We start from the raw sequence: 11,551 nt of genomic DNA, 5'->3' as shown, positions 1-11,551 counted from the left end.
TTTTGTGCCATATCGATCGACCATTTAAACTCCATTCGAACGCCCTCGATCTTGAAATCAACTTCCAATAATTCCTCAGATACATATCAACAAAAATTCATAAAAAATGCAGCTTAATTGTGAAAAACGGATCGAATCGGGTGATAAATTAGTGAAAAACAGTTTACCAGGTTTGAATTTGGCAAAATGGATCTAAAAAACAGACTCACCACGTCGAAAAACTTCAGGATAGGTATACTCGAAAAAAGTCAACGGTCAGTCAACGACCGATCAACGGTGGCCAACGGTCCGGTCTGGTTAACGGTGGTCAACGTAGGTCAATGGTCAACGCGACCAACGGTCAACGGGTCGGGTCGGACAACCAATTACAGGTCGGGTCGGGTAGTCGGGTCGGGTCAACGGGCGGCACGCGCGGCATCGTACGTCGTCCTAAAAATTATACAAAAATTTCTAAAATTATTTTGAGGCATTTTGAGACACTTACCAAGCTCGATTCACAATTTTGAACGGCGGAGAGCTCAATTCCGAAACATCGGAAACTTTAACTTCCTCACCTCCCTCACGCGCCGGCGACGACGGAGACAAGAAGGGCATTGGTGGACTCGGAACGATGCAAGGAACACGATGGTGCGGAAGGTGTCGAAAATGGAGTAACGATCGACGTTGAATAGACAATTTTCACGGCGGTGGAGTTTAAAAACTTCAAAACTTTGAGTTAAAATTTACGGCGAACGGCATCGATTTACGACAAGAAGTTTGAGGGATTTTGTTCACCGATCGACAACGAATACAATGGTAGTTTCGGATCGACGAATGATAGCCGAACGGTAGAGAAATCGAAGCTCAAAGGAGAGTTGGCGGTGGAGGGAATTTTGGGAACAGAATTCACGGGGAGAGGTTTATAATTTTCACTTAAAAATGAATAAATTATGGTTTGGTACTCAAATTCCTACACTTTTCTAAAAATGACTATGAGTTTCAAAAAATTATAATTTACCCCTAAATTGGGGGTGTTACAGGATCCAATATTTGTTGTCTCTTACTTTCATCTTCTTTATTTTCAGCACATCCCCCACATTGGATTATTCCTGTACGTGAATCATGCTTTGTTTTTTTGTGTCAAATTAGTATACAAATATATTCATGTAAAAAATGATGTAATCTCAAGTGATTTTACTGAACAAAAAACTGGCATAGTGTTCATATATGAGAATAAATCAAACCGAAGAATCAAAATACAAAATCATTAGTGATCTTTGAAAATAATGCTACCATAATATAGGATATATAATTCAACTATTAACGGGGTATGAATAACGGTGCTACAAAACCTTGGTACAGCGTACAACTTCAAATTTCTTTTAGTAGAGCTCAAAATGCTACATGAATAATATTAAAATAAAAAAACCAAAATATGGGGGAAAACGCAGCAAATGCACAAAATAATCAAAATAATGTGTACATTGCTGGGGCGGGAGGGGGATAAAAAAAACTGATAGGCTGCCTTTCAAGGGAAAAGACCAACTTAAAAGAGCAGTGGGGAGCTTGTTTTAATACCAAAAAAAAAATAGTGAATTCAGATCTTATATGTATGCATGTATGTATGATTTTACAATACTTCATCATGTTGAGAACAGAGTAAACCAGTGTCATCAGGCAATGAGGGTGGAGTTCCTGGAGGTATGCAAGCAGCTCCATTCTCGCCGGCACATATGCATAAAGCCTCTGCATCCCTCAAGGTTGCATCAAGGTCAATCCGACCACTCAGTTCATTTATGAACTTCAAAAGGGTGTCAAAATCCATTTCCTCCCCGATTATCTTGCCATGATAGCGTTTCAAAATAGCTATGCACACGTACAGATGGAAGTGCTCCGACAAATAATGTGTCCACAATACTTCCCACAGTCGCATTGTTTTCTCGTACTCAAGTTCCCTGATAAATATTTAGAAACCACATCACCAATTAAAACACAGTAATTGATCTTTACATTACATAGTGATGCATAAGCAAACCCAAGAGGCAAGATGAACTGTAAAGGGAAAAAACAATTTCGCGAACTCAAAATCGTGGGATGCAAATACACTGACTATTTGGGCTATGCCTCTTTTCCAACCAACCAGGTTCCGATGCAAATAAATTGCATGTCAGACTCTTAAAGGTGAAGAGGGATGTACTCGCACATGAAGAAAATTATATGCTAAATGAGATTAATGGTTTGGTTGAAAATAAGGATAAAATAGCACAAAACGGTAGCTTTCATCTGCAATGTGAAAATTTAGTTAATATCTACCATCAAATCATCCTACTCTCCCTAAGTCCTTCCAAAATGAGTGAACAATAAAATCAGCAAGCTCGGGAAAGAAATGACACCCATTTAACATTTACCTTTCCTTTTACCCTCCTCACAGTTTATATCTTTATACTCCCATTTTCATATCAAAGCAAATTTCAAGAATTATACCACTGACTATTCTACTTCTCATTAAGTATTGCAACATGTTACACTTAAAATAAGAATACATCCGGCAACATAAGTGCATTACATATAATTCAAGGACTATCTGAAATAGATGTCGGGCACGGAAGGGAAGAATGAACTATTAAATTTGAAAGTCTGACCTTTTAAACTGTATCAGTATCCAGCGGAAACAGAAGAAATAATTCAGGCAGTCATTCTGCTTGAAATAGTTATGCAATGGGTTGTCTAACATCTCCACCAGCTGCAAAAAGTAGAGGTAAAAAGTTCAAAACCAGAGACAAAAACTCTGTTCACGAATTATTCATTTACATGGTTTAGATGTTTATTTTAAACACTTAAAAATCTAAATATTCCTATTTAAGGAGAACTTGACTTCCAAAATTCTGAACAAAAACAGTGTTGCCTTTTTCCACTGCAGAGAGGGAGTAAAAATAACCCCTACTCCAAATAAAAAAGAGGGAAGGGGATGGGAAGGCTTTGTAAAAGTGAGATTACCTTTATGATTCCACATTTTATCTACGAAATTGTCTTAGCCATTTTAACTAATAACCTAATCAACCAATCTATTTTTGAGAGAGAGAGAGAGACCTTAGATAGTGCAAAAAGCTGAGAGTGCATGCCATTTTGGTCACGGTTAAAATTGGGACTGAGACGTTCCATCAATGCCACAAAACACCAAAATGATTCCGACTCATCCTCCATTACAAACAAAATTGGGGATAGCAAATCGTTCATACCCTGTAAGGAGATAGAAAAAGGGATGAAGCACAAAACCACATAGATGACACATTGTACAAAAGATATGAACTTTGGAGAAACCCATTTATGATTGAGAACATTAATATGCTATAATCCCCAAGTGTTCACTTGGCCGAACCACTAATCTCCATTAAAATGTACATGCAATTATTGTCTATGTTTTTAAAATCATCTGAAAAACAGATGTGCATTTAAGGCATATAAAAAGCCCCATCCCTTTGACAGAAAAATTTAAGAAAAGGAGAGAATGTCAAAGGAGAAAAGCACCAAAGAATATTTGCAATCAAAATATGTCCTGCAAGCAAGAAAAAGAAATCAAGAGATTTTTTTTAAGATATGGCCACAGGATGACTAAGTACATCAGCATTTAGGTTAGATAAACTCCACATTTCAACATACTTCCATGCATGCCCATTGTTTTTAGGCAAAGAACATGCTTGTCTATTTAAAATACTTGTAACTGTATTCATAAAAAAATCAAAGATGCACACTCGAAGTGTTTGTTAATTGAATCAAATAAAACAACCAGTGTAAAAATTGTACTTCATGATGCTGTAAAATTAAGATGGAAAAATCAAAGCATTTAGAACTTATTACCTGACAGTAACCAAGATCAAAGTTGTAGAAAGAGTAGGTCAACAGAATATCACGTAAAAGACGCACATTTGCATTGTCATCCCCATCATAGAAAGAGAGTGACCTGTCCGTCCTTACCTTAAAAAGAACAAAAACACAGAGGTTACACTGAACTCAGAATGGTGCTAGTGAACTTTCCAAGAATAAAATAAATGTATGAAACTACAAACTCAAACATTTGATGGTTACATTCATACCACATCTTTCTCTATAAGGCCTTTCCTCTCTCTGAACTTTGTAAACCTTTTTGCCTGTCCAGGAGAGATACTCTGCAAAAACATTCACCAGAAAGTACCAGGCTTTATATAGTGACAACTAAGTTTTGCAGGGATGAAAACAAGTACTTTTCGTAACAGAGAAACGAGTATAACGATGGTTACAGGAGCTCTAAAAAAATTATCTATCCGACTCGCAATGCATGAATCACAGCAAAAGATGTTATTGATTTATAAGCATAGGGTAGCCCCCATTTTTAATAATGCCAATACTCGAGATAAAATGATTAAGAAAAAAAGAGTCGGCAGCAGATTTTATAGGATGTATTCATTTCATGTCATAAGTTTTCTTAGACTTCCCAATAAGCTAAGAAAGAGCAGTTAAAAGATAATTGGGCTTATCTTAATAAATAAAACTTCCTCGTTGGCTCTCCATTTTGGGGGCACATACAGACATACTTACCACACAGGTTTGTGAAAGAAAATGTCAAAGAATACAAACCTGCCACTGGCTTTTTATAGTCTCATATTCTGTCTTTTTGACAGATCTCTGATCATTCCTCTCTGCATACGTTGATTCGTATGAATAGTATCCCAATAATATTGCCCAGACCTAAAACTCACAACCAAGTTCCTTCTTATTAAGATACGTTTTCAATCAAAGAATTTATCCACCAAGAATTATAACACAAACCTCTTTCCGCAATTTGTGCTCAACTCCTCCGTAAAATATTCTTTTTCTTAAAACTTTTGAATCCTCCACTCGCCCTTCTGAATCCAAGAATGTAGCCCACTGAAAAATAATTAAATTTCATAAAGGCAATATAATACCATTCACATAAAGAATTAGTATTCCATGGAATAAAGAATGTAAAACATGTAGCAAGTTCAAAGATCAGGTTTCAGGAAGGTTTAATGTATAAATTAAAAATATATATATATATATACTAATGTATTTTGTTTCATATAATAAGAGACGAATGGTAGAGGCATAACCCATAGAAACAAGGATGATGTGATCAGAAATGGGTGGAAAATATATAAGCAAATTAGATAGAAAACCATTAAACAAAGTTTGCATTTGGTTCCTTACCTCTTCCAACCCCAATGGTGGTTGTCGGGGCTTTCCCCAAACTAGTGAGAGTTTTTCAAACTGCCAGAAAATGGAGATGAAAATATATATTAGGTACAGATGCAAGACCTGTTCCCAAATATGAAACAATACATAAAAGTTACAGAATTTAATATTCAAGCACACTAGATACTGGGTCCTTTCCTAAACCATAACTAAATGCACCATAAGTGCATGTTTAACATAAGAAGGGTAATCTAGCAATATAATACATTACATTTTTTTACCATCCATTACTACTACTTACAGAAGGGTTGCATACAAATGAATACAACATAAAAATAAAATCTATTTTCAGTAGTCTAATTTGATAAAAGTACAAGCACTTCTTAATTAATTCTTAGATGTAATAAATCAATTTCAAATTTTCTTTGCAGCTATGTAATCTTCTAAGAAGGGAAAACAAACATTTAGTCCCTAAGCTTGACAAATTTTCCCAATTTGGTCCTTGAAATTTGTTTTTGGTCCACATCCATCCCTGAACTTTGCAATTTTTGCAACATGGTCCCTTTGGTCCACATTAGTCCTGGAACTTGATAACTTTTCCCAATTTGATCCCTAAACTTGAATTTTGTCACATTTTAGTCCTTAACAAAATCCAAGTTCAAGGACTAAGTTGGGAAAAGATGCCATGTTCCGGGCCTAATATGGAGAAAAAAATATAAGGAACCTGGAAAAAGTTACCAAGTCTAGGAACTAATGCAGACAAAAAAATCAGAGACGTTGGGAAAAGTTGTCAAGTTCAGGGACTAAATGTAGCTTTATCTCTTCTAAGGATGTCCAGGTTTGTCCACAATAGGTTAAGGAAAAATACTCCAATAAATATAGATACAATCAAAGTAGCTACTGCTTCTCAAAGTCTCATCACATCAATGCAAAATGCTTATTACCAGCACAACTCAAATCACAAAGATAATGACTAATGAGCATGAACTTTATAGACTACATGAGGTTTATCTATCTGCTAGATCCATATGGTAACTGATTTTCTCAACTAGTGGGAAAATCACAACAAAACTTTTTCCAGGCTAAACTGAGAACAAAAAGTTAGTTGATCCATCATCCAAGACAGTTTTAAAGTTTTTGCAAATATACCATTACAAAAATTTAGTTATGAAAGCATCAAGGTTGCAACATATTCATCATTTTTAATGCTGCACAAACCAATCTCCCCCTTAACCATTTGAACATTGTGAATCAAACACTAAGAAGTATTGATTAATGCACACTAAGAAAATGTCACAATCTATCTATATCCAAGTCAGTATCACAGTTGGGTAAAATTGTTGAACGAAAAGAGAACAAATCCAGAAACTACAATAGAACTAAGGCCCCTTTTATACCTCCTTATAACTGATTAGCTCAAAAGTCCCCACATTGGTGGCAGCTTCATCATCATGACCGTGTTTCCTATATGGGACTTTCTGTTAAACAGGATAGAGGTTGGCATCAGGTTGCCTTGTATAGAGTTCAAAACCTTCCAGCTAATAAGGCAAGTAGCAATGCTTATACTAACAACAATACTTGAGATCCCCAAATAATGTGAAAAGAAATTAGAAACATAGACCATCAAGATAACTTTTCAATTGCTATCTTCCACCTCAAGAAATATTAACCAGACTCATCACATCATTTGTTTTACATCATCAAATGGGACCACTTAAGGCATCTTATTCATATTGCAGGAAAAGAGATAATTTCTCAATATCCAGAAAACTAATCAATAGCATAATCGTGGTAAGTAGTTGATTTTGGTCATCAAGATTAAAAATTTTGAAATAGGATTCCATCCAACATTAACATGGGCTTTTTTCCCTGCTAGCCATGGCACCTTAAAAATGGTTATGGCTATACCAGATTCCAGTTGGCCCGTGAACATCATCAGATCCTATAGAAAGATGTGTACTTGTCAGGTTCCAGTTGGCCCATGAACATCATCAGAATCTATAGAAAGATGTGTACTTGCATTTCTACAACTTCCAAGAAAAAGTACAAGCACTAAATGTGAGTTAAGTGTAACTAGAGTTCCAATCCTAAGGCAAAAACACAAATCACTATAAATGTTTAATAGACAGAAACACATCTAGTAAAAAATTAACAGCAAATAATTGACAAAGGGAACAAAGAGATACCTCAAGAGGACCTGGATCAACAGGGTTTTCAAAGGCAACTTTGCTAGCATCATCAGATGGTTCGTGACTATAATTAAGGGGAGACTGGTTAGATTTTCTCCTCTCAAGAGGATCAAAACCGTTGCTGTGGGTCTCCCGGAATAGCTGCGAAGTGGTTTCTCGGGCAAGCCTTGTTACAAGAGAAAATTTCTCCAAAACTTGAATTGAAATGTCCCGAGCAGGATCACGAAACTTTTGCTTCCGCCTTCCATTATAATGAGGAATACTGGCACTTCCATCACTGACTGCCGTATCTGTGCTCTCGTGATTTTCATGTGAAGTAGACTCCCTCTCTAAACCAGGTGTTGATGGCACACTTGCAATGGAAACTACCCTGGGAAGCTCCAAAGAGGACAAAGTTCGCTGTCACAAGCAATTAGAAGATTCAGAATAAAATAGCAACTATTTAACAGCGTATAATCAATAAAACCAAGAAACATAAAATTGGACAATTTGTTCAACAAATCTAGTTTTTCAACTGAAAATGAAAAACATATCAGAACAATGTCAGTCTGGCATGATTAGATTTGGACCAGCTATTAAAAAATTCAACCTCTACAAATGTAAGATATTTAGCAATTAAAGTATAGCTTATATTTCAAAAAAATACCAGCTTTTAGAAAAAATCAACTCTACAAATGTAAGATATTTAGCAATCAAAGCATTGCCAATAACTCATGTTGATCAAATGCTACGGAAAACATAGCCACTAAAGAATTAATAATAGAAACAAACAAAACAGGTTTAACATTATACTCACCTGAAGAGGATTTTGGAAGTCATTCAGAAGAAATACATTTGCATTATCTACTGACCTGAAAATAAGATGAAAAAAGAACCTCAATGAAATCTAACAATACATTTTTGTAATAAATCAAGGGCTAAAGACCTATATAAGAGAACTATTGGAATCCCAAGATTTTATTCATGGCCACAATGCTGTAGCAACTAGAAAGTACAGTCAAACTCTTGAAGACGAACTCAAAACTATTGATTGCACAAGATACTATAAGAGGAAACTTAAAAATGAACAAAAACCAACCTCACAAGAAAAACATGTTGTTTTACTGTAGTAAGGAACTCTCGAACTCCTCCATTATAGAAGTAAAGGGGAGGAAATGCAAGTCCTGAAAAGCATTTCTATTTATAAATATAGAGACAAACATAGCCACAAGGTAGATATGAAACAAAATGCAAAGAAAAAAATCTTAAATTAAAATTTTGAATAAATCCATAAGATTAAACCATTTCCATTGTCTTTTCTGATCATCAAACGGAATGCAAAGATTTGTAAGTAGAACAAATCGATTATTAAGTAGCAATCTGATGCATTTCCGGCTAGTCAGTTTGCAAGTGGTTCTTCAGGACATCCAATGAACACATGCATAAACAAATAAGATGCAGGAAGTAACAAAAAGATGGCACAATCAAACTCAAAAGTTTCTAACCTCACTAGTCTTCTCAATTACAAAGTAAGAGTAGCCATGCAACCATTATGATAAAAAGAAACTCACATCTGCGCAACTAAATTTTGAAATGTCTAGCGAGAGAAGCTAGCAGTCAATGTGGTAAAGCAGCAATTTTGAAACATAAACCATTTTAAAGAAATTTAGATGACACAGTTTTTCAAAGCTTCAGCTCTTTAAGAAAAAGAAAAAAAATCCATGGTTTCTTACCAGATGAAAGAACAACAATAATGTACTGCCACCCAATAGCCGGAGTGTGTCTTTTAATAGACCTCACATCAGCAAACGGCACTGCCCTTATTGTATAAAGATTTCTATCTGCATCACAAAACCATGCAACAAAAATTCCAACATACATATTATCTATATAAAATTGATATGAAAATCAGAAGCCCATAGCTGAAAACCTTTCTCCAACAGTTTCGCATTCATACTTAGCCCTTTGTATGGAATCCATGTCTACAATCAAATACAAAAAACAAACATATAACTCCTACAATAGATAAAATATATAAAAACAATTATTTCCATCATATTTGCTCCCTTGACAGTTATCCTATCCATGAACTGATAGGGGGCACAGTATGAACTCATCAGGTAATTATTCGTCTACATGAAATGATGCAAATAATTGGTCTAAATTAAGCAAGGCGAATATCATGATCTAATTACCAAAACCATGTATCTATCTATCTATCTATCTACATATATATAAACTTAAGCACAAAGGAGTGCTCAAGCTTCAAGAATAAACTAATCACCATGAAAAGAGAAGATCCTTGCTTAATTAAATTTAATCTTCCACTAATCCTTTCAGAGGTAAACTGAGTAGGGTGAACTGCAACATTATCCTTCAAATAAACGATTTCAGCTCCCTCCGTGTCACTCGATGAGCTCAATTTCCCACTGTCGCAACTCATCATACTCGTCGATCCCTACAGTCAAACAAAAAACAAAGTGCAGCAAAAAAAAATTAAAACAACAAAGTGGAATTAAAATTAAGAAATCAGATAACGATATCAAACAATCGTGGGATGGAATCGCGCCCAAAAAAAGGGGCAAAATAAATAAAATTGAGTGTGAAGTTGTTTGATTACTTGTTGAGAGGCGGCGTAATCGGCGTCGTCTGATAAGTCGTGAAGCTCTGCTTGTTGCATATTTTACTGAATTTTGTTTTTGTTAGTTTAAGAGAGTTGAATTTTTTTGGGTATATTATATATAATTTTTTAGCTTCGTGGCAAAGGAAAATATAATTTAGAGCCGCGTAAATGAGACAGTTATAGTTTCCTTCAGAAGGAAACATTAATTAAAGGGATGGCATTCCTGTTGTTTTCTTTCGTCATAATTATATTTAAAATATCATATATTAAATTTATTAAAACTTATCATTATACACTTTTCTCTTTTCGAAATGAAAAATAAATAAAATTACAATATCACGATTTGATGGTTTTTTTAACTTAATATATTTTTATCAGTTTAGTGTTTATAATTAAATTTGGCTTTCATTAATTTTTATCTCAAACTTCAACTTGATAAACAATGGTTTGATGGATATATTTTTAAAGAAAAGTATATAAATAATCATTAAATTATATTTAACAATATTTTTTATTATTAAAGTTTTTAAAATTATAAAATAAATATTATTTTATTATAAAATAAGTATGGTGCAGTTAGTTGCCGTCAATTTGATTATTAATGAGAAACGGCGTAATTTAGGCAAGTATTTAGTAAGTGCCAAACTTTTTACTATTGTTTAGGCGATATTATTTGTATTTTACATAAACTATTATCAAATGGATTAAATGATCGCCAAACGTCTAAAGTTTTATTCTAAAGTATTTTGTATTTTAATATTTGTAGTTTACCACTATCATTATGATTAGGATGACGTGGCTTAATAAGAATGCCTCGTGGAGTTAATAATATTTATAACAAATGATTAAAAGTTTTCGGATGATACTTTTTATCTTTTGAGTTTATTATTCATTACGAATAAAATTCTTCTTTCCCTCTCTCTTTCTCCTAAGTATAAATTGTTAAAACAATTATCACGAATAAAAATAAAATCATTAATAAGAATATTTTTATAAAAAACAAGTAAATCATAACTAGTCATATCTGGATTATTTTGAAATCACTATTTATTTATTGAAAAATCTCTTTGTATTTTTTCGAAAAAAAATTATAAAATGTTAACTATTAGGTCATTTATTTGAACTCGTAACATACTATGTGTATTCAATATATTTAGATGTAATTATATTGTTAAGATTTTATTCTTAAACTCTTATAATGATGTTGAGAACGCCTTAGATGATTCACACAATTTAAGAGAATTTGTGAACTGCACGGAAGACATAAATCATTTTCTTCGTTTGTGCCCTGTAACTATCTTGATTTGACATTGTTTAACGCTCTAAATTTTGTATTATTCTCTTTGTATCGAGACTTGGACTGAGGTGAATTTGTCGAACCTTTCTGTCTTTGTTGACAGTAGCTCTGATTCAGAGATTCTTTTAGAGCTTTAATTTGGAATGTGTGGCTCCAACGCAATTGTTACAGTATTTTACTCCCCCAATGATGATTCTGACTCGGTTATTGACCGTAGCTTTCGGCTCCTCTCCCTTACTAGATTAGCTTTGGATTTTTCTGATAAGACGAGTCCTATGCATTCGAATGATGTGC

General features: G+C 34.2%; 1 protein-coding gene across 2 annotated transcripts; it reads right to left on the bottom strand.

Moving 5' to 3' along the window:
• Window positions 1-1,281: 1,281 nt before the first annotated feature.
• On the bottom strand, window positions 1,282-10,068 carry LOC120144887 (TBC1 domain family member 17-like). Of its 2 annotated transcripts, XM_039158851.1 has the most exons (16): window positions 9,958-10,068; window positions 9,622-9,795; window positions 9,268-9,319; window positions 9,071-9,178; window positions 8,437-8,521; window positions 8,155-8,209; window positions 7,356-7,757; window positions 6,567-6,647; window positions 5,185-5,244; window positions 4,786-4,884; window positions 4,594-4,704; window positions 4,074-4,145; window positions 3,838-3,954; window positions 3,070-3,219; window positions 2,622-2,722; window positions 1,282-1,934 (listed from the first exon to the last, which is right to left on the bottom strand). In XM_039158851.1, exons 1-16 carry the CDS (start codon window positions 10,015-10,017, stop codon window positions 1,610-1,612), a joined length of 2,052 nt encoding a protein of 683 aa, XP_039014782.1. In that variant the 5' UTR covers window positions 10,018-10,068; the 3' UTR covers window positions 1,282-1,609. The 2 variants fall into 2 exon arrangements, with proteins under 2 accessions (XP_039014782.1, XP_039014783.1); XM_039158852.1 differs by lacking the exon at window positions 6,567-6,647.
• Window positions 10,069-11,551: the final 1,483 nt, after the last annotated feature.

The sequence above is a fragment of the Hibiscus syriacus genome, unplaced genomic scaffold, assembly GCF_006381635.1.
Source record: "Hibiscus syriacus cultivar Baekdansim isolate YM2019G1 unplaced genomic scaffold, ASM638163v2 tig00110890_pilon, whole genome shotgun sequence".
Taxonomy (NCBI): Eukaryota; Viridiplantae; Streptophyta; class Magnoliopsida; order Malvales; family Malvaceae; genus Hibiscus; species Hibiscus syriacus.
Note: the sequence above shows the minus strand (reverse complement) of the source record. Positions and strands in the feature narration are given on the sequence as shown.